The sequence below is a fragment of the Falco biarmicus genome, chromosome Z (assembly GCF_023638135.1).
Source record: "Falco biarmicus isolate bFalBia1 chromosome Z, bFalBia1.pri, whole genome shotgun sequence".
Taxonomy (NCBI): Eukaryota; Metazoa; Chordata; class Aves; order Falconiformes; family Falconidae; genus Falco; species Falco biarmicus.
Window position 1 is genome coordinate 40,409,502 of NC_079311.1, and position 23,783 is coordinate 40,433,284.

Below are 23,783 nucleotides of genomic sequence, written 5' to 3' on the forward strand. Positions count from 1 at the left end.
TATGCAACACATTTTTATTTGAGGTGTTTTTTGTTTGACTTGGGCTTCTCTTTTGGTCCTGACATCTCTTTGGTAAGAAGCAACATTTGATCTTAGGTAACATTTATGGCATTGTCCTGAAGGAGACTGCTGTGCTTTCACTGCATATTATCTCCTCTGAGGACTGCTCAGTAATTTTCAGGATAGGGCTTTTGATAGAACATTGTGTCTTCAAAACAGAGGGTTCCTATATTAATTAACATGAATGACATTGAGTTAGTTGACCTCTAACAGATGTTGGAGTATAAAACCTGTTAGGCAGATAAAAAAGCTTATTAGCATTGATGTGAATCACAGTTTGCCTCTTCAAAACTGCTTTTTTTTTTCTTGAAACTGCCACTGAACTGTGAAAATTGGGAAGTATGCAGAACATTATATTTTAACAGAGGTTTGGGTTTTTCTTGTTTTTCCATTCCTTGATGTCTGTCACTGGTATGAGTTTGTATAATTCAGACTTGCTTTGCCCCTGTGGCGCTACAAATGGGCTTGATGGAGACAAGATTCTCGTAATTCTTGTTTACAGGATGCTTTGAAGCAACACAGGTCTCTATTATAATTCCTTTGAATATCTTGGGTTTGATATTGGAGAGGCATATTAGGATTACTGGGATCTGGATACTGCTGCTAGTGATCTGGGGTTTATTTGTCTTGAGTGCTTTGAATAGTATCTGAACAAGCAACATAGCATAAAATGTCACTATTTAAATAGCAATCTTAGCAGTTAATCAAATTTAATCAGTTTCAAGAGCATCAAAATTCGGTTCAGTAGCCAGTTAGCGGATAGTTTATCTAAAGTCAGGTTTTCTTTAAGAATAAAAAGTCTGAAGTCGGTTTTCAAAACTATTGTGACTTTAACATGCCTGTGATGCTTTTGAGAATGCTACTTTGTGTTTACTTCTCATAAACACCTATCTGTTAGATAGGGCTTGAAGTCAGAAATATTACACTAATTTAAGGAGAAAAAGAAAGATCACTGTAACTTGTATAAAAAATTATTTAGGCTGGATACTGGGAAAAATACTGGAACAATCTAGGCAGTAGGGATGCAGTAGAGTATTCCAAAGCTTTTGAGCGACCAGTCTACAATATGCTTGGTCTTCTGAATACAGATGACTGAAAGTAGGTAAACAGACCCTTGCATTCCTCTAATTTTATAAAAGAAGGTATGAAAAGTCTAAAATGCAAAATCATAATCTCATTCATTTCTTGATACAGTCATATTCATTGATAAGGAAGAAAATAATTCATTATACTGGCTTTGATCAGAAGAAACAAGCAAATGCTGCATTCCTCATAGGCTCCTACGCAGTAAGTATTTTAAGTTTTTACATTACATCAACTTGCTAAATGTGTTAATTTTTTTTTTTATGTAGTTTCTAAAACAGCAAGATAAAACCAATTCTTGTCTCATGAATACATATCTTCCTACTAATGTATTATATAGTAAGGTACCACATACTAAGACAATTTTTAATGTCTAGTAGGTGTATGAGTGAGAGTTCTACAGTTTTGGTTTTTTCTTCTCTACTGCAATCTATGCTCCTAAGAAATAAGAGCACTACTGAAAAGAAAATCTTTATGAATATTTTCATTTAGAAAAAAATACTGTTTCTTGATGGTTTTTCTTTCCCTCACCCACACATGCTTTCTTTTTGCTTTTTTAAAACAGAGAAATATTACCATGCACAAAGTACAGTATAGCATTTCCCATTGCATGCCTGTTTAAGTAGACCTTTTCTTCCCCAGCTGCAGCTTTTTTAATGTAAGGTGATCTCTTCAGTTAATCTAGGAGAAGGACTCATCATGTGGTAGGTTTAGGACTAGTATAAAGCCTGGGAATACAGAAGGTGGCTGGAAATGCACTGAGCCGTGGCCCTGCTTGCAGAAGGGAAAACAACTGGCTTTACATCACAGCTGCATGTCTTTGGTACACAGAAGTGTAGTCAAGGAATAAACCGGAATGCTTCAGCATGAGAGATGTGATGTACCATATTCATGTTCTGCTTTGACTTGTAACACACCTTGATTGTAACCATCTCTCTCGTTTGCTGAGTAATAAAATGAAGTGAGAATCTATGCGGTTTTTGATGTTGGAGATTTGAGGGGTCAAAGTTTATGTAGCCTTAGGTCATTCCCCTTTATTAGCTGCAAGGCTATACAGTACTAGCTGTGATGCTGGTATTCTCCTTGTTGCCCCTCTGCATCATGCAAGAGGTCCATTTCCTGCTCACCAGAGTTTTTCTGTTTATTTTCTACAGTACTTATTACAAATCAAGATCTAGATTTGAAAATGTGTCACTCTTGGTTTTTGAAACAGAGGCACTTAGAATGTTGCTGTAGATATTTGCATTCTTAAACAACACAAAAACCAGCAACATGACTTACTAAACTTCGTTGCAGTTAAGGCATTATGTTGACAAAGGAGCTGCAGCTTTTAGGAAAACTCCTTCCTAGTGACTTGATCTTAATGGAGGCCCGGAGAGTGAGAGGGGACTGACTTCAGTTATCAGCCATTATTTGGGAAGAAGTGTCTTTTGTTTTTCAGTAAACTTCTGTTCTGAATATATGTAGTAGTATTGTGTAGCACAGCAGCTGACATTTTAAGCAGAATCCATGGTATGGAAAATTAACTAATGGCAAAACAATCTAATACAAAAGTACTCTTGTTGATGATGTAAAAGTATACAAAAAACCTAACACAAATGTTAGTTCTGATCATCCAGTAGCTCTGCCATGTTGCAGTAACAACATGCAGTTAAAGCGGAATGCTTTGATAGACTTGAATAAAGCTCTAATATTAATATGTATGGATTATGACAGTCCAAAGCATGGTAATTAAAAATGGAGGCTGTTGGACAGAGGAGTAGGCAGTTTTTACTTCAGAGGACTGCAATGAAGAAGTGGGCATTACACAGTACAGAGAGGATGCTAACACAGATCCAGCTGAGTATGGCACGAGATCATGACTGACTAGCCAGTGCATGTGGGAGGGGTTGCAGACAGCTGACATATGGCAGAAAGAGGCTAGTCAAAACCACCAGTCGTTTTCAGAGTAGAAAGACTTGTGCTTAGGTTATTGCATTGTACAGGTTGAGTATTTCGGCAGTTTCCTGTGGCAAAGTGGAGCACTCTGTGAGCATCAGTCCCCTCTTTGAAGCGGAACATGTCTGGCTTGCATAGTTGGAAGTCCTAGATGGTGAAGTAGTTGTAGCTAGGTGCTGATTTTTTTGTTTAGTGCAACAGACTTTGGCTTTGGTACTGCTTTTTCTATAAAGTAGTGTAGAGTTTCTTCCCAGATTTGTGTGGGAGGGATTCCAGCGGAGGAAGATCACACAGGAAAAGACTGTGCCCCTGAGGCTTACTTTTTTCTCCCTGGCACCCTTTCATGATCTTTCATGAAGAGGCAGGCTTAATTACAGCAATCACTGCTGAAGTGTTCAAACATACATGTCCCCTTTTTCTGATTTCTCTAGGGAGAAAAGGATTGTTCTCTATGGGGCAAGCAGTAGTGTATAGGATCTGTTCAGAATGCATGATAAATATATGCCTATAAGCATATTTCCTGATGGAAAGGAAGTATAGGCCATCTTTATTTAAAACATATGTAGGCTTAAGCATCCACCTACTTGTCCAGTTCAGAGTGATTTGCTTTTTGGTGAATAAGAATCCATCCAGCTATTAGTTAAAACTGTAAGAAGCATTTTTGTAATTTTAGTTAATCAGACCAAATGTCCTGTTGGTAATGCTCTTCGTTGCTTCAACTGAGTATCATTGTTTAATGTCTAAAATCCCTTAAGGGTAAGTGGTAGGTTGCCACTGTATTTTGTTTTCTGTGGGTTTAATGTGTTTGTTACTTGATTTTGGTTTTTTAGCTTCATAGTGGGTTCAGGAACTGCATGGCAGTGCATTAGGTTGGAGGAGTTCAGATGGGAAGGGCAAGGAAGTAGAAAGGGAAAGTAGTCTTTGCAGAGTTAGTCATGAAAATAGTGCTTGTTTGCATGTGTTGTAAGGCCTTTGATAACTTAAGCATAGTTTTGGGTGCAAGGTGTTCTGTAGATTCAGGTGCTTTAAGTTACTTGTTAGGAATAACAGACTGCCAGGGTTTGAGGAACAGCACAGGCATAGTAGTGTGTGTGCTTTCTGGCTTTGTTCTCTCTTTTTTTAAAACGTAAATCACAAATTAACTATGAAACTATAATGAAGTGTATATAACTAGTTCTCCTCTGGAACTTGCATGTCCTCATAAACATTGAATAGTTTTATGCTAGCAGCTTCAGAGCCTGTCATTTTAAGGGCTTGTTGACCTTAAATTTGTATTCTTAAACACAACATTATTTAAGTTCTGCTTAAAGGCGTTGGGATGTGTTAGCATGTTTATCATTCAACATATTTTGTTTAAATGTATATGTGTGTTTATATGTCATGTGGGGTTATGCTCATTTTGACTACTAAAGCAGTTATGAAAGACTTCATGAACTGTGGTGAAGTATAAGAGCAGGTGTTATTGTTCTGATTTACAAGCAAAGTCTGTTCCCAGTCTTTTCTTCACAGTTGGTGTGTTTTAATATTCCCACCTACTCCTCCCCTTCATGTAACTTGTCTTTCTTTACTCTTCAGTGGAGGTAGCTTCTGAACTCTCCAGGCTACACACTTCTTTCTCCCTCCTCCTGCATCTGCTGCTTCCTTCCAGGTGTACTTTGATGTGACAGCACAGCCTAACTCAAGCTACAGGGCTCATCAGTATAAAGTGGCATTAAGAGTGAAGAGCAAAGTTTTCAAATACATTGTTATATATGTAGTTTTAGAATAAAGTGTTATTTTTTAGACTAAATCTTAACAATTTAGATCTTAATCCCTTTAGTGTTCATCTTCCATCTATTTTAATTATGTATTTTGTTTCATTTTTGCAGATGATACACTGCATAATGGGAATAATATTCTTTTGTGTAGATTATATATAAATTTGGCACGTTCAGCCACTCAAAGGGTAGCCAGAATTCAGTGTGTTGGGGTTAAATGTTTACACTTTGTTTGGGCAGAGGGGGTGAGGGGAAGGAAGGGGGTGCGGTGGGGAAACTACCTTTGTTCTTCAGCTTCCAAAGAAAAGCAATTTTTCTTTAAAAGGTATCTGCACTGTTCAGGCCTTACCACTCTACCAAAGCAGCAGTGATCTTCTGAGTTGATCTCTACAGTGGCTTCTCTTGATTTTCACCAGGACTTGGCTGTGGGTGAGGAAAGTCTGCTTCTTCCATCATTGCTCCTTCTGTATTAAGAAAGAAAATGTCTCCTCTGTGCCCTGTCCACCCAGTTCCCAGCTCCCCCCTCTCCCCTTGGCTGCATTAACTTAGTGTTTTTTTCCTCAGGCCTGGCACTAATTATGTACTTGGAGGGTGACCCTCCGAGGGTACCGCCCCATGAACTGCTGTAATTCAGGTCACCTTCTCCAGGACTCATCTCTGTACTTTGTCTATTTTGTCATCTTCTTTCTTCAGGGTAAGCAGCGTTTCCTTCATCCGTTCTGATCCGTAGTACTGTTTTTTTGCCTTTTCAATTTGTTAGTGTCCTTCCTAGCTGTGGGCCTAATACTGGGTAGAAGCTGGAGGTTGCAGAAACGATTAGTGCACATCTGTGTGATGTCAAACTGCACTGTTCTTACTGTGGCATTTGCAGAATTATCTTTGGCTAAGCCATGGGAAAGCAGGCAAACATGTTTGTTTAGTGGTCCAGGCAGAGTGGTGGTAAATGGGTAAGGGTGGGTAGACTGTGTTTACCCCCAGCTGTGCTTTGATGAGAGGTGCTTGTGCTTGACAGGCAAGTGGCAGAGACTAGATGGACAAAGTAATGGTCTTTCATTTAAGCAAAAGTTGTCCCAAGTCTTTTTCGCTTTCTCTTGTGTTCATGTCCTCTGAAAAGCTACCTTCTCTGAATTGCATTTGGAAAATTGCGGTTAGTCTTTATGACAGCAGCTTTTCCTGCTGTTTGTACTAGGCTTTTCTTCATGATGTTCTTACCAGACTGCTGGTCTCAGTAGAAGAAGGGTTGCTCTTTGGGGGTCCCTCACAATAGTACTAACTTGCTTTCTTAGCAGTCGTGAAGTACTGATGTGCCCAGCCTGGTCAGTTCCCAGCTAACAGGGTTTTCTATGCTTCCCCTCTGCTGTTTAAAAGGTAATTGGAGGTTTCTTGTGTTTGTTTATGATGAGCAAAGAGATGCCAGAGACCGGCAGCTATTCCCTCTGTGCCTGTTTTACCCACTTAATGACTCTGTTTCTGCTAATGAAGGGACTGTTGGCCACGTGCATTTCTTCAGTACACCACAAAAATTCATACAGGAAGCTTTTTATTCTAATATATTTCTATTTTAATTTTGCTGTATTTAATTTTTTTCTAAGGAATATAGCTAGAAAATTTAATGTATCAACTGACTAGTATATGCAATAGAGGTTTTAATGAAATAAAATATTTAATACTTTTATAGTAAATTAGACGTGTGTGAGCTTGTGTTTGAGTCTGGTAACACACAGTAATTTGCATTTGTTCGCAATGAGTGGGTTGTGATTATTTGCAGTTTATGGCAGTTCAGGCTATTTTGGGTCAGTAACATTTCTGGATCATAGTTGTATCACATGAAATGTGCTTGTAAGCAGTGTAAAATTAATCTCATTATTTTCTTGCTTTAAGTCAGTATGGTTGGTAAAATGTATGATTTAGGTAGCAACCTTAAGTAGATTTGGCGGTTAAGGGTGAACAGGTGGACAAACTTGATTACACTAAGCACATCACAGATGTGAATTTAAAGTGCTATTTACAGACATGATACAGTTTCTAACAGTACAGCATATTTAAGTATCCTATTTAATTTTCCTGAAAAAGCTACCACTTATGTCATGGGTTATTATTATCAAACATGTTCTGTCTTGCATGCAGCATTACTATTTCACTCAGCAATCCCATATACTGAAGATACAGATGCTTTTTTCAACCAGAGCCTCCTTTCCTTTTCTACCAGGAATACTTTTCTTCCTATTGTGAATACCACTCGCATGATTGTAATGATAATCTATGAAATCTTTGTTTAAAAAATAGGGCTGGTTTGAAAACATTATGAATGAGACAGTAACATGGCTTGCTAAAAGAACTCATTCTGTGGTTGATTTGAAATGCTTATAAAGACTGAGTCACCTAGTCCTACAGGCTCTTCTGTTATATTCAGTGAACTTTATAGTGCTGTGTTTGACTACCCAGCGGTATTGGCTGGAGGAGTGCTTGAGTGCATCCCGGTACTCAATGCTTGGATAGTTCTTGACCGTTCACAGAGCTGCCTGTAGTCTCTTAATTCAAAACATATGTCCTAAATGAAAAGGATGATTAGAGCAATGTGAATGGTTCAGCCGCTAATAGCAAATTTCTGGCCGTGTTTTTAAGTTCAGTGGGTTATTTTTTTCTATGCATAGAGAAAGCAAATTTCTAAATTGCTGGTACACAAGTGATTACCCAGTGTGATAAAATAGTATGTTACTTTGACTTGAAAGATTCCAGTTCTTTCTTTCTTTCTAGAAAAAAAAAATTCTGGAAGGTACTTAAGTAAAGATTTGTAAAGGATTTCAAGAGTTTTTCCATGTGTATTTGTGTGTGTGTGTATGTAGATATGGATGTACACCCATTTGCACTTGCATATGATTGTAGGAAAATTCTAAAACTGATGCAGCTATACTTGTGGATGATTTATTTCAGGTCTGCTGAATTTTCTAAGTTTTTAAAAAAAGCTGCTTTTTTAATATTTCCTGACTTGCAGGAAAGGACCCTCTTGGAAAATCAGTGTAAAATTCTAACAGACTTTTCTTCATTTGTGTATATGAGAATGGACAAAAGCCATTCCAGAAATCGCCTGCTTCTGCTAAGTAAGAGTTAGTATAATTGCTTGAAATTTATTTTAGTACTTTTCGTCTTTTTAATCATACTTATTAGTTGCTTTATTGGCATTAACGTAGGAGAACAACTTTATTTGTGAAAGTTTCTGTCACCTTAGAAAGCACAGAAGAAACATAAATTATAATCGGCATCTGACCAAACTGATTTCAGCTGTTGTATATTTTGATTTCTGGAGGTATGTCTTTTTCCTATTTCCCTTCCTTCTCCCAGTACATACCTTATGAATTTACAAATATATCATCAGATCAACATTTTCACTCTCTTCTCTACTGAAACATCAGTTTTGCTTACTGCCTTAGAAAGTCATCCATCCTCTCAACACTTCTGTCTACTATAGGTCTCTGATCATTTTTACTTTTTTCTCTCATTTACGGGCTTTCTTTAGTCCTTTGTTCACCCACATCATTCCAATGAAATTTTTCACCTTTAAGGCTTCAGTGGTCTCCTCCTGTTCAGAAGCAGTATTACATACAGCCTGTTCAGAAACAGTATTATGTACAGTTCTGTAACAGTTTCAGTTCATGTCAGGAGTGTTTTTGAAGCGAATCTTTCCTTGAACCCTGCTTAGTGCATTTTGCTTCACTTCGTGGAGCCGTCTAGGAGTAAACCCAACAGGTAATGGGATTCCACAGGATCAGACTAGGACTAGCTGTTAAGGTTAAAAGCTGCGGGAAGTGCAGACTTCAGATCATCAGTGCTGGCTGTCAGTCTGCAGGTGCATTTCTGCTGGTGCACACTACTTCCTACTGCAGGTACGGCCTCTGCTGCCTTGACATCTGTTGCTTTCCTCACTCCTTCGGTCTTAACTGTTTCCATATCTGGAATTTTGTTCACCCACAACCTGAACCCAGATTCACCCATGTTCAGCTTCCATCCAGTCTTGCCTGTTAACAAGTTTTCTAGCTGGGTACTTTTTTATGGTCTTAGGCTCTGACAGAAACTGATTCTTTCTCCACTTCAACTGTCACAGCCTCTTGTGTTGTGTTACTGCCAGGATACTTTCCCTGTGAATTAAGTATCTGTTTACGGTCTTTCCCATTCTGGGTAGAGACTGAGTTCTTCCATTTTGAAGCACTCTACACCATTGCATCTGTCTAGATATCCTCATACTAAACTAATTTTTGTTGTAAACCACTTTTCACTGAGAATACCATCTGATCATTTCATCATCTGTCTCTGCAACTGTTCACATGTTATTTCTTGTGTGTGTAGTAGTGTCACAGCTGAAGTGCAGCAGGGTCTGTCTTCGTTTCAGAAAATTCTGAGAAATCTACCTGGAAGAGCTTCCTTCTTCAGTGAATATACTGTATATTGCTTCAGTTGTACAGGAGGTACTGCATATTTTTGTTTAGTAGCTTTTCCACATTGAAAAATGCCATCTGCCTGCACAGTGCTTTTTGTACATACTAAATGATGGCAGATACTGAAAAAATCAGGTTGGTTTTTTTAAGTGTCCTTTTATGTAGCCTGTGTTTCTATAACTATGTTAAGGAAAGTCTACATGCACGCGCATGTACGTTAAGATAGCGTTTCTAGCAACTTCACTGGTAATGTGATTTCAGAAGTTGGATCTGTGCTTAAGAACTAACATGTTTCAGTATACTGTAACATTATTTAGACTCATTTTAATACAACACTTAACATTAAGGGAAAAGTTGCCTGTTGCAGCTGTTAGATTTGTAAACAAATGCTTCTGCCTTGGAGCTTGTTTTCTTTGAGAAACTGGTATAAGTTCAGCTGAGGTACAGGAGAAATCCTTGACCTTTCTGAGGTACATGTGCTTACAGGATTAGCTAGTAGTAGCTGCATTTCTATTTGCCTGTTGTACAAGTAGTACTCTGCATATTACCCAGCCTCACAGCACTGAATCCCATTTTTTTTTCCATATGACTAATTTCTGGCTACAAACTCAAGTTTCTGCTGTTTAATTACATTTTATTTGCTAATGCCATTTCATGTCTCTGGTTTGTGAGTTTTTCTGGGGCAGAGCATTTTTTCTGATAAGCAAGCAGTGCTAGATTTATACGGTTGCTAGAGAGCAATATGTGTTCCCGTGCTGCAAGATGCAAAGTATGACTGTATCAAAGCACACAACTTGAAATTTCTTGGAATAACCTTGATATCCAATCCAGGCAATGAATGTACCTGCAGAATGGAAAGTGAACTCTGGCATGTGAGGAGCAGCTATTTAATGATATTTTGGGTGCTTTTTAAGTCTCTTTTCTATTACAGGTGTATGCTTGCAAATACAAATGCAAAAGTCACTTACCCCTCCCCAGTGAAAGCACACATGGGCACAAAACATGGAGTTTTTATTACTTAGCTAAACTACTTCAACACGACAGATGTTTTTTTCTTTGATTTTGCTAATTGCACAGGAAGAAAATACTTAACACAGTAATCAAACCAGAGGGAAAATGAAAGGGGTCACCTGTTGCCATGTATGTTTTAGCAGTCTGTTTAGGATATGTTTCAAGCTGCGTGGTTTTTTTCCAGCATCATCCGTTTTGCCTCCCATTCCCACCTCACAAGAATGTGTGTATGTGTGTAGAAGAGGATGTTAAGCCATTTGTTCAAGCTGGCTTTGCAGTATCATCAAAGAAATTTGAAAGGCAATGCCGACTTTTGAAAGAAAAACATGTCAAAAGCAACAGAAAGCAAAAATGCCACACTTAGACTTTTTTGGGGTGTTTAATTAATACTCATTAGGATTCTTACTTTCAAAAAACCTCTTAAGGAAAAAGGTCATTAATGTAAGAGATTCAAATAATTTACTAAATGTTAATGGAAAAAAACACTTTCTTTTGTGTGGTAAAGCTTAGTTAATGCAGTTTTAAAGGAAAAGTATTAACTTGAAATTACTGAGTACTGACCTGTTAATGACAGTTTGTTATTAACTGTTGTTATCTTCTGGTTGTGCTGGGGATGGTGTTTGGTGGTGTTGGAAGATGTGGTTTGCATAAAAGAGGAGTTTTACAGTATTATTTAAAGAGACCTTAGTGTTAGAGGCTATCCAAGAGGGGTCAGGCATGTTGTGATGGAAGACCATTTGGATATTTGTCTTGAGTTGGTCCTTTGTGAATTCTTTTCTGAGTGTTTTTGAGAGTAGAAAGTTTGATACACAGTGCTTCAAGTGCGTTGCTTCATTCTGTTCTTAGGATTTTGCTGCTGAAGTTACAGATTTCTTTTTTTTTTTTTTTTTTTTCTTTCTTCCCTTTTTGGTATCTGGATTTAGTTCCTGGATACTGCACTACCAGTGCAAAGGAGCAAGTACAGGACTTCGAATAATGCAAATGTACTGCTGCAGGAAAATTAAAGTATACATGAATTACTGTTTTAATCTTGTCTGCTGACACTGTTTTGTAGACCAGATGATTCGTAGCTTTGCTGATATCTCTCTGGGGTTTTGTGTTTTGATTTACATCCTAAAATCTTAATTAAAAAAATAAATAAATCTCCAAGCTGGTCCAGCAGAGTTGCAGTAGGAACATGGAAGAATCTAGACAGAAGTTTTGTCACTGTAGCCTGTAGTTGAACAACTCATGCACTGATTTATACATTTTATATAAAAATACGTATTCCTCTAGGTTGACCAGTATTTTATATTGTTTATGTTTGTTTTATTGTTGCACACTTGCATACAGTTGTTCTTGATGCCACTCTTTCCTAGCACTTTTTACCTCTGTGATAATGCCTTCTGTAGTAAACAAGTGACTTGAAATTATTAATATCAATCTTAAAAATAATCTTTTTCCTTTTCTGTCCTTTTCCACAAAAATAGATAATATACCTGAGAAAATCCCCAGAAGATGTGTACAGGCTTATATTGGCTGGAAGCATTTCCTATCTTCCTTTCAGGTAAATAACAAGGTGTTAGAATTTTCTGTACCTTGATAATTTGAAGAAGAATGTAGCATTTATCAGTACTAATCTGGGGACAGGGCTTATCTGAAGTTTTAACATGTTCACTGCCTGAACTTTAAGTGCAGACTGCTGAACATAGGTGTTAGCAGCAGGTACTGAAGTCGGTTGACAGAAGGTGAGGGAGTCACACTGCTTTGTATGCACTCTTCTTGAGCTTTTTGATCTACGTTGCTTCTCACGTGGCGGTCTGGTTTTCTGCCAGTAGCTGGTAGTTAAGTTTACCAAAATATCTGTCATTCATCACAAATGGCTTGTAATACTTCTAGCACTCCATTTTTCCCACTTGTTGAATGTACGCAGCAACCCAAAAATAGTGATTTGTGTATAAAACTTGCTTAGCTAACTTCATATGATGTAGTGTAACTTTAAAGTATCTCTTTTTACCAATGAGGAAATGTGTAAAACCATTGGTTCATGGTTGCTTGCCACTGAGGGATTGTAATCCTAGCTGTTTCAGTCCACAGACTTCTCTTTGTGGTGTAAGTGGTGCTGCTTAATGTTGCAAAGTTGATCCATTGTGCAGAGGAACACCACCTTAACTTCTTCCAAACAAGAGTTTCTAAAAGTTGGACTAAACTAACATTCTGTTGGCTGCCACAATATGCAGGAAAGAATGGCCAAAAAGCTTTTTAGGAGGCATGTTTACTGTCCAAATGCATTGTTATGGGGTGATTAATTCAGTCCTTGCTTGTCTGTGTTTTCTAGCTCTCTTGCCAAGAGATGGTCTTGTGATGATCTGTATTTCTGTTACTTACCCCCGCCACCACCTGTTACTTCCCCTCTGCCACCACCTCATCTCCCCTCATCTCCCCGGCCAGTCATTTCACTGTAGAAGTTTACCAAATTGGTCAAGCATGACTTTGCACTGGTGAATCTGTGCTGACTATTCCTTCTGATTTTCTTGTCCTTAATGTGTCTGGTAATGGGTTCCAGGGTTAGCTGCACCATTGCCTCTCTGGGGATTTAGCTGATACTGCCTGACCTGTAGTTCCTGGGGATTCCTTCTTGGACCTTCTTGAAGCTGAGGGTGACATTTACTTTCCTCCATGTCTTGGGCATTTCTACCAGTTGCCATGATTGATTAGAGATTATTGAAAGTGGTCTTGCAATGTCATCTGCCAGCTCCCCCAGCACTCACAAGTACATCCTACCAGGGCCAATGGGTCTAGGTATGTCCCATCTGCAGAAGTATTCCTTGACCTGATCCTCTTCCACCAAGTACATCTTTGTTACTCTGGCCTCTCCCCCTGGTTTCTGAGACCTGGGATTCCTGAAGGCTGGTCTTGCTAGTAAAGACTGATGGAAACAAGGCATTCAGCACCTCGGCCTTCTCCATGTCCTGTGTAACCAGGTCCCCTGTCTCATTGAGCAGTGGGCCCACATCTTCCCTAGTCTTCCTTTTGTCATCTGTGTACTTACAGAAGCCCTTTGTGTTTTCTTTGACATCCCTGGCCAGATTCAATTTATTTGGGCTTTAACTTTCCTAACTTTGTCCCTGTATGCTCAGACAGTGTCTCTATATTCCTCCCAGGTTACCTGTCCCTGTTTCCACCCTCTGAATGCTTCCTTTTTGTGTTTGCGTTTGGCCAGGAGTTCCTTCTTCATCCACAGAGGCCTCCTGGCCTTTTTGCCTGCTTCAGATTCATTTGGATTAACTGCTGTTAAGCTTGAAAGGGGTAATCCTTGAATATTAGCCAGCTTTCTTAGGCCTCTCTTCCCTCCAAGGCCTTATCCCATGAGAATCTTCCAAGCAGATCTTTGAAGAAGCCAAAGTCTGCTCTCCTGAAGTCCAGGGTGGTGAGCTTGCTCTTCACCTTCCTCCATACCCTCAGGATCCTGAACTCCACCACCTTATAGTTACTGTATCCAAGGCTGCCTTTGGCTTTCATATGCCCAGCGAGCACCTCCTTGTTGGTGAGTATAAGGTCCAGCAGAGCACTGTTCCACATTGGCTACTGTGTCACTTGGAGAAGGAAGTTGTCATTAGCTCATTGCAGGAACCTTCTGGATTGCTTATGTCCTGCCGTGTTGACCCTCCAACAGGTACAGGAGCAGCTGAAGTTTCCCATGGGGACCAGGGCCTGCTAATGTGAGGCTGCTCCCATCTGTCTGTAGAGGGCCTGATCCACTTGTTCTTCCTGGTCAGGTGGCCAAACAGACAGTCCACTACAACATCAGCTTTACCTGTCCTCTCTTTCATTTGAATAGGGTTCATTTTATTTGTAACATGAATAGGGTTCATGTTATTTGCTTCTCCTGCTTAATTCTTTTACCGCCATCTTTCATGCTGCTTCATTAGGGAGGAAAATGATACAAACAAGTTGTAGAGGCAGCCATCCAGGTTCTTCAGAAGTTCTTCCTCATCTCAGTTGAATTTGAGCGTGATATATTTTTTACTGGTTTTAAACTATAATGATGTTCTGCTGATGAGGGCTGCACAGTCTTCTGCCAAGACATAATACTGTTAGATGTAGGTTCAGTTTAAAATTATTTTTTGACTTGACTATAGTGTTCATGTAGAATGCTTACTCTGCAGTCCTTCGGGAATCTAATAATGGTCACATACTAAGAACATGCCATTCCTGGATTAACAGATTTTTTTAAAATTGTAGTTTAAAGGAGGAGTTTTAATGAAAACCAACTTCTCCTCGTGTTTAAGCATAAACTATTCTATACATCTTAAGGAAAGTCTTTTAATATATCCACACAAATGCGTATCTTGCCAGTCATAGTCAGGAGATGCTGTTCGTGTATACATAGAATGCATGTGTGCATCATCTTTTCTTTCAAATGGAGTTTGGAGAAAAAATTTGCACTGTATTAAAAGTTGATGGTTTTGAAAGTGTACTTCAGAAGAAAATGTTCTAAGAGTGTATTTTAGAGTATGATGTTAATTTAGACATTAACTTTTGCCAGAAGGACTTTGTTTTGTCTGTTCTTTGTTGACATAATTACTGAAGGATGCCAATTTGAATGTTCATGTCAGAAATAAAACATGTCAGGTTTACCAGAACTGTAACTGGCCTAATCTTGCTCTTGGATCATCTGTTAATATAACATTTTATGTTTTGTTATTATTGTAAGATGCAAGATGGGGACATTAAATAATCATTTGACATAATCATTTCAGTATAATAGTAATTATCTTGGAACAATTTTTAAAGGTGTTTTAGAGAAATATCTTCAATTGCTTTCACTTGGATTGAAATGGGACAATTTTACCAATTTGATCATATCTTACAGGGATGCTTCCTTTGGTACTTGCAGTTTTCATCTGACATTGCTGGACTGTTTTCATGCAATAAACAAGGTCAGTAAAACCGTATTTTTCTAGTTGCAAAAGGTCAGCTAAAATTTGCCTAGCAGAAAAAGAAGGGGTAGGAATCAAGGGTCCAGTTAGAGCTGCACAGCAGCAGATTTTCTGATTGTTGGCTAGCTTATTATGTATTATGCATTGCAACAAAACTTCTAGGTACAGCATCCCTAGAAGTTGACCAATAACTTCTGTAATCAACTAGTGAAGATTTTAAAGACAGAATTTTGAGTTTTATTTATGTAATCTATCAGGACAGGAGTTCACACCTCTAATCTCTTAAGAGTTGTGTGATAGGTTTATTAGATGCCCCCTGGTGTTACATTTTTGGCTGAATATAGCCTTTGACAGTGGTTTTGAATTGGTTAGTGTTACTTTTTAGGCATTTGTAGCGTGGGCTAATGTCTGAAGTGTGCTTTAGTAATATGAATAGAACAAATGTTAGAAGGCAGGTGCTTTTTTTTTTTTTTCTGGTAACTACAAATTATCATGATCCAGTGTTTTATAGCAATACAATTGTGAAGTAATGAGGCATTGAAAGACAGGGGAATTCAAATGCATACTTTTTTTCATCTGTATGAGTAATGAAATGGGGCATCTGCAGCTCTCCACCCTACTACTGTCTTTTTTATTATGGGTATGCCAAAAACTGGAGTTTTTACTGATTAAGGTGGATTCTTGAAAATTTGTGATTTTCAGGTTTTTTGGATGTTTTGACATTGGCTGTTTGTATGCCAAGAGTGGTGAATTGCTATTTCTTTTTAGTACCAGTGAACAGCAAGGAAAACTACAGAAGATTACGCAGTGAAAGAAGAAATTAGAATGTAGTATTATAAGTATCTGGAGATACGGGATTATCTCTGTTTGTGCTTCCTGATTTAGCAAGTGGATAAACTGCCAGTTACCCAAATGTTTACATGTTATATACAGTATTGAATATAATGGTTGAGGATGATGACGGGACATCAGGGACCACACTAATGTCTGCTTAGGACTGTGTGTCTCCAAGCAATTTAAAATCAGTGAGGATATTAGCATCATAATGAGAGTGAATAGCTTCATGCACAAAAATATTTGCAATCCTTGAATGCATCCTTTAGCATGTACTCATAATTTCAATAGGTAATTTTTGCCAGTTCTTTTTCTCATTTTTTATTTTGTACACCTAGCAGTAATGAAAAGGCTGACTGCTTCTGTAGTCTGGAATTTTGTAGTCACTTAGTAAAAACAAAAGAGTGGATTTGCTTGTCCAAATTCACTTATATTGAAATCTACAAATCTGTTTTGAACCAAGACTGAGTTATCTGTATTTTTACAAATATAGGAAGAAATCTCTCTGAAGGAGTAGAAAAGGTATTAAGTGGCTTTCAGTAACCTAAAAGAGTGATAAACTGTCCTCATTGAAAATGTGTTGTCTTTGTTAAAAGCTGTATTCTGAATTTTAGGCTTTGCAATATGGTTTGCTGGATTTCAGTGTGTTTGATGTAAATGAATATGAGCATTTTGAAGTAAGTATTCAGTAATTGTTTTGCTGTTACTAATGCTAAGGTGATTGTTTATAAGTGCTTTTTTTCTTTTTCTTTTTTTTAATAGTATTAAGTTCCATTTTTGTTTTGTCTCTTTAAACGTTGATTGTTAAATAAAGGTTTGTGGTCAGAGAGAGAATATGAAAATTCAGATTAAAGCATAGTCAGCCTCCAACATGGGAGGGGAAGCAGAAACCAAAATGGAAATAAATACGTTTTTCCGTTATTATGAAAGCCCTGGAAGATGATCAGGGAGTGGGAGTTTGACCACCTTTTAGAGATCATGCATATTCTTGAGCAGTCTTGATGAGAGACTCAAGGGCATGCAAGTCCAAGCCTGAATTCTGGGGAGCAATTAAATTATGTATCTCTGAACACATGGCGAAAATACAGTACCAGTCTTTGAGGTAAAGACAGAAGCAGGACTGGGAAACTCCAAGCCTGTAAAATTGACTTTGGGGCATGAGAAATGAATGTGACAATGAAGGGCTGCAACTCTTGACTATATGGAGTCTCAGAAATGCACAGCTGCCAGTTGTCTGTAAAGAGAAAATTTAGTGTTCTTAGAATCTAAAAAATCATGACTTAAATTGTGAACAGAGGTAAGGCCAAGGTCATAATTTAGAAACCTATAAAAAATTAAATATTGGAAATTGCCTTTCATCTGAAGGGCATCAGTTCTGTTGTTCTAAAACTCTAGAAAGAGGAGAAGACAGGCAAGAAAAGTGAGTTTGAGAGCTTCTGGCATCCTCCTGATGGAACAGAAAGCAGACAACTAACATAACTTCCTTTGGCAAAAATTGTACATCACTTCTATCTAGCATGTATTTTGAAACAATAAGGAAAAGCCTGAAAATACAGGGATAATGATAAACCAAGCATTTTCTCTTGACAGAGAGCAGAAAATGGAGATTTTAACTGGATAATACCAAACAAATTCATTGCCTTCAGTGGACCTCATTCAAGAAGTAAAATTGAAAATGGTATGCTTAAAAAAGGAGGTGGGGGACACAAGCCCACTGCTTTCTTAGTGATTGTTATCAGTAAGAACAAGCTTTAAAAATTGTTCCTCAAACAGTGTGTTTTTTCCTTGGCTCTTTTTCTTTTATAAGAACGCTGGCAGTAAAATTTTAATGCTTGGTTTAATTGTATCTGACCTAGGTGATTATGTTAAAATTCCATTTTCAGTTAGTCTGTTTCTTTATGTTGAACATGAGTTCTATTTTGAAAGTGTTTTCATTTCTTGTTTTTGGGTCTTTGTTCATATGTGCAGTTTGAGCCTTACTCTCTTCTTTTTTTTTTTCCCCTTCTTTTTTCAAATAGGCTATCCCCACCATGCTCCAGAGGCTTATTTCCCATACTTCAGGAAACATAAGGTCACCACTATAATACGCCTCAACAAAAAACTGTATGATGCCAAGCGATTTACGGATGCTGGATTTGAGCATTTTGACCTCTTCTTTGCTGATGGAAGCACACCTAGTGATACTATAGTTAAAACATTTCTAAATATTTGTGAAAACGCTGAAGGTGTTATAGCCGTTCATTGCAAAGGTATAGTCTAAAAAAAATTTATATTGCAGGTGATGCTTGTAGTTACAATTCCTGAGGTATTTTGCACTATATTGCTGTTATATCTAGTTATTAACATCTATCTGCCAGTCTTCAACTTTTCCGTACAAATTCTATGTTTCTGTTCTGCACTTCATCTTCTAATTTTTTTAAGTTCCAGGGAAATCTTCCCAGCTTTTTGAAGAGTGAGGCTGGGGAAAGTAACCTTGCCAATATTATCAGCTCTTTCTGCTAGAAAGTGTTAACACTTTCAAAGGATGCTTTTGAGCAGGAATTTGAAGTCCTGGCAAGGTTTATAGGTCTTTCTGAAAATCTAAGGTTAAATGTACCAAATCATAAACTTTTGAAAAGATCATTGCTGCTTTTTGAGGATATTCCTCATAAAGTATGCGTGTTCTTCCAGAACCGCAGAGATCTTAATCCTTCAGAAACCCTTTATACTAGCTACACTGGGCATGCTCTGATTATCTGCTCTTCCAGAGTTAGACTGCTGAGGAAAAGAGAGCATGCCCAATGCAGCTGGTATAAAGATACAGTTTTGTGTGGTTCTAGAGGAACTATGTTTCCCTTCCCACACCATCTTTAATAGCCTATCAGACATTTATTCCTCACAGACCTTGCCTCACTACTGGTGTACCTGATAACGCCGTGATTGGAGAAAGGCCTTTTCTTAACCCATTTGCCAGGGACCTGCAGAGACTGCATTTGTTGCATGTTTAACAGGATTATAGAGTGAAGTGGTAGAATTGGTAAAACCAGCATATTAACAGTTGGGAAGCGAGTGCATACTCTTGCTCACCACTGAGATGATAAATTCTGGTATATGGCTAAATTGATTATGCCTGAATACTGCATATTAGTGGTACAAGTGCTTTGTTTTCACTCAGATTAAGATGTTCTTTGATATTTACCATACTAACGGTGTATAGACTACCTTATGTTCCTCAGTGTGCTCTTACCCTTGAGAAAGAGGGCAACACTGTAGCCTGTTCTTAAAGCCAGGGCAAGGCATGGAAAGTGCTGTGTGATTGCCTTGGCTATTGGGTTATACTGAAGATTTTACATTGATGTTGATCAGTCAGTTGTTAAATGAGAGAAGGTGATGTGTGGTTTTGATATTTACAGCAAGTGACTGAGGAGAGGAGGCACTTACCTAGAGCTGCCCTCCTTTCCTTCTCATGTTTCCCAAGGTAAATAGAACTCTTTGGAGGGCCGTTGCAAAGAAGGTTCCTCATTCTGGAGTACTTCTTGCCTGTGTCAGCTAGTGCCTGGACATGGTCATTACAAAATCTGTCTTTTCCTTGGGAACTAAAGTAAGAGGTTAGTCAGGAGGAATTGGAAGAGCAACTGGTTTCAGTGCAATTCAAAAAGCATGTGAACAATGTGTTAGTAACCTTGTATATGGGGGAAAAAAAATCAAAAGGTAGGTTGCACTTAGCAAGTTTGATCAGTAACATGTTTGCTTAATAATAAACTAGGCCAGTAACTATTTGTCCAAGTAACAATGTCTGTAGCTACAACAGATTCCAGATGAAGATGGGTATATGAAAGAAGCCATTCTTTTATCTTACACAGCTGGTCTTGGACGAACTGGCACACTTATTGCCTGTTATATTATGAAGCATTATCGGATGACAGCTGCTGAAACTATTGCCTGGATTAGAATTAATAGACCTGGTTCAGTGATTGGACCACAACAACACTTCTTGATGGAGTAAGTAGATTAACTATAAATTATTTCAAAAATAGAGCTAGATGTCTTTTTCTTCTTTATTGTACACTTAATCTTTGGTGTTGATTTATTGTGTTTTGGGCTTTTTTTCCATGTTATGATAGCAAACAGGCAGAACTTTGGACAGAAGGAGATATTTTCCGTGCAAAGTTGAAAGGAAACTGTAAAATTGCTGTAACAAGAATTCTGTCAAGAGTAGATGATATTTCAATTAATGACATGAGAAACAGGAGAACCATCCAAAAGGACATTGAGCTGGTAACCATCCAAATACTGTGCTCTTCAAAAAGTTGTAACTGCTCTTGAGAATCTGAACAAACCTCTGGCTGTGCTAAAACTGTGTTAATCAGATTCTTTTTCTGTTTGCACTTTTTGTATCAGGGGATATGGGGAGGGGAAAAGGTATGAACAGCAAGTATGAGAAAAGAAGTGCAATACACAGGTGAAGTAGGAGTATCCTTATCATACTTTAGTCTTCAATAATTGGGTAGATATTAGAACAAAAGAAGTACTCACAATTTGCAGTCAAAACCACTGTGATTTTACTTTGTTTAGGTTCTTACTTCATGGTCTGTGTTTAAGAGAAGGGCTGAAATATTTTTTTGCTTTTATTAGTTTCTAAGTAATTGCAACTTCTACAACACCTTTTGATGTTGCCTTTTAAAAAAATGGTACTGCTGTTTTACAAAGGCAAGTGAAAGAGGGAAATGGTGTACTTGAGTGAAGATTGTACTGTACCTAAGCAAAGATTTGATGTTTCCACTGTTCTAAAGGTAGACAACGTTCTGATGCATGTAATTAATGAGACCACTTAATGGTTTACAGCTTTAAAAGCAGCAAATAGGGAACTAGAAAGAACATAATTGTATCTATGCAAGTGAATTTCCTTTGATTTTATCCTAGCAAACTTTCCTGTTGGGATAATTCTAACATTAATATAAGGTTAATTCTTAAATATCTTAAGTGTCTTTATTTTAATCTTTCCCGCCCTCCACTTATCCAGTACAGTGATGAAGATGAAACAAACTGTGTAACACAAGGTGATAAGCTTCGTGCTCTGAAAAGTAGCAGGCAAGCAAAAGCTCCAACTACATCTCCACTAACGTAAGTCAGATTCTGAATATATAAATGCCAGAAATACTTTTTTCTTCTTCTTTATGCATACTTCCCTTTGCCCCAATAAGTTTGTTGCCAAGGCTACATTTACTCATTTAAAACAAGCATGAGATTCACTGTTTCTCTGAAGGCTTGGTGAGCACTAAAGAGGCAGGAAAACTTCGTTAAATAACTGCGTTACTAGTTTTCTGTGTTGTCTTGATTCCATTAGTCTGCACTTTACAAGCTCCCGTAGTATTCCTGAATGCTTTACTTTTAGTTTAATCACAAACAGTCTCTTGTCTTTCCCATGGTAGTATAAAAATGGAAGAATATGACTTCGTGTGGTGGTGTTTGTACACACAGATTTTTGAAGTAAAGTCAGCTACATAAGAAGAGTTGAAAGAAGAATCTTTATCTTACTTTCATTTCCTCTTACTTGAAGAGGAACTTTCCGTAAATCCTGTGGGCTTTGGGATAGTGGCTGGTAGATCTGGAAGACAGAGTAGCACTATCTCAGTAAATAGAAAAAGAGTGCATTTCTGTCAGGAAACCTGGTATGATAGTCTCTTTAGACAAGTATTGAAACACTACCTGTGAAAGGAAGTTCATAGTGGCCTTTGCATCTGATGTAGCTTGTAGCAACTGTAGGTAGAGAAGCTTTTCTGTCTGCCCTTAAATAAACTACAGGAGAATGTAAGACTTGCAAGACATACAGGGATTTCACTTGATTGGTAGGAAAACAATGATGATCCCTGGCTGTCAGATTTTTGCAAATAATGTAGCACTAGTCACAGACTAAAAGCAGCTTGGCTTTTACTGTGCTGTGTTTCTGTAGGGGATCATGCTCCTAGCACCTGGATTTTTTTTTTTTTTTTTTCTCCTTCTTAAAGACCAAACAGTGTCATCAGACTCCTAGAAAACATGAGAGGTATGTAGCAAGAATGTGCTGAAGGTAAAGGAATATGTCTTTGGAAACCCTCACATACTACTATGTATGAATTATGCTTTTGTTTGAAGAGATTCTCTTTTGTTCATGCTCATCATTTACACAGATTCAGAAAAAGCCTGTACCCAACTGACATTACAAAGACCCCAAAACACATCATCTCAGTTACCTCAGGTAGCACAGTAAAAAAAACAACTACCTTGCACGTCAGTTGCTAAAGCACATAGTGCTTTAGTTTCCACTTTACAGTACTTTTTTCATAAAAGGTACTTCAAGTTATGTAATAAAAGTTGTGAAAGATCTCATTTATTGTATGTTTCATAGAATAAATGTAGACTGTATGGTTATTATTCAGAGCCATTGTTGTAATATGCAGACAGCCTATCAACTGTTTACTATTATTCCATTCATGAAGCACTCCACAACATGACTGCTCTAATTAAAACTAGTTAGCTTGTACTTCTGTAGAATTAAAATAATTGATTTGGAGCTTATAGTTGCTCTTTATAGTGTGCATTGTGGTACAGAGTTGGAATTTCCTCCCTCCTGTTCCCCCAAGTTATCTGTATGGCTTGCAGCTTGCACTGAAATAATTTGGTGAAAAATAAATATATAACTTCTTATATTTTTTGTGTTACGATTACTAAGCCAAAATACAGCTAGAATATTTAGCTGTCCTACATGAGTCAGAAGTCTTCCCTATTTGAAGAGAGGTCCCTCTTTTTTCCGTTAGACTGTTAAAAACAATTAATCTTGCAGTGAAATTGATCAATTTTTACTGAAGCAAACTAATTCCTCTATGTAGTTCTATTTCACAGAAAAGAAAAAAAACCAAAGCAAAGTAAGAGCACCAGAAGCTGGGACAATTACAGTCTTTGAGAGTTACAGGCATTGCTTACATTTAAGTCACAAGGGATTTGTGTATAATGTTTGTTAGTGTTTATTGAAGTTGGTTGTATAAACTATATGCTTTGATGAGTTGATACTTTGCATATGCTCTAATTAGCAATATTCTGCACCTTTGGCAAAGGGTTATGAATTAGCTTTTGCTGCTTTGAACACAGGAAGGTAGTATACCCCATGATCTGGGTGTTTACATGAACTGCTTTTTCCTACAAACTGATAGGGCTCTGATCTAATGTTTTAGTATTAAGACGTATGATTGTGAATTACGGTGTATGAATACAAGCTGATGAAACTGCATAAGAGATGGCAGCAAGGGGTCAGAGATGTACTGCTCCGGCATGCATTTATTTTCCAAAGAGTGTACAGACTATTTGGAATACGCTTTGATTCCAGCAACACGTGGATACCTCGTTTGGCAAGCTATGGTTGCATGGATTGTTACTGTCATAGACAGTAAGAAAATGCTTGGCAAAAGTTATAGACCAATATGCTTTTGAAGAACTTGAAACAAGCTAAAATGCACCAATAGCTTTTGCTTTTGAATTTTTTGTTCATCTTTTCCTCCCCCTCCAACCCCTTTTTTTAGATGGCTTCTAGCTATGCTGGTGTCTACACTGTGTAGCATTGTCATCTGGTGGATTGTTTGTGGCTCCCTTCTGCCCAGCCTGCTATTCTGTCTAGATGGTTTAAGAACATAGTAACCATCAGGACCCCCTGAGAGAGAGCCACTGTGTAAGTGTCCCATTCCATTTCTCTACAATAGCTCACACTTTCTGTCTAGTATGTCTCATAAATG

At 37.9% G+C, this 23,783-nt stretch overlaps 1 protein-coding gene across 15 annotated transcripts in view; it reads left to right on the plus strand.

Annotated features, from left to right (window-relative positions):
- Positions 1–23,783, plus strand: part of CDC14B (cell division cycle 14B) — a 46,062-nt gene that overhangs the window by 9,495 nt on the left and 12,784 nt on the right. For 5 of the 15 annotated variants that reach the window (XR_008819380.1, XM_056324241.1, XM_056324240.1 and 2 more), the window contains exons 4-13: positions 1,255–1,347; positions 11,752–11,828; positions 15,138–15,204; positions 16,653–16,715; positions 17,629–17,716; positions 18,057–18,287; positions 19,881–20,019; positions 20,142–20,295; positions 21,041–21,141; positions 23,574–23,719. Coding sequence is in view for 9 of the 15 variants with exons in the window: in XM_056324241.1 (XP_056180216.1) it covers positions 1,255–1,347; positions 11,752–11,828; positions 15,138–15,204; positions 16,653–16,715; positions 17,629–17,716; positions 18,057–18,287; positions 19,881–20,019; positions 20,142–20,295; positions 21,041–21,141; positions 23,574–23,685 (1,125 nt within the window). In the remaining 6 variants the exon portion in view is untranslated. Of the gene's footprint in view, positions 1–1,254; positions 1,348–11,751; positions 11,829–15,137; positions 15,205–16,652; positions 16,716–17,628; positions 17,717–18,056; positions 18,288–19,880; positions 20,020–20,141; positions 20,296–21,040; positions 21,142–22,025; positions 22,064–23,573; positions 23,720–23,783 lie in introns of those variants that run through there. The other 10 variants (XM_056324242.1, XM_056324238.1, XM_056324246.1 and 7 more) reach the window with 5 other exon arrangements.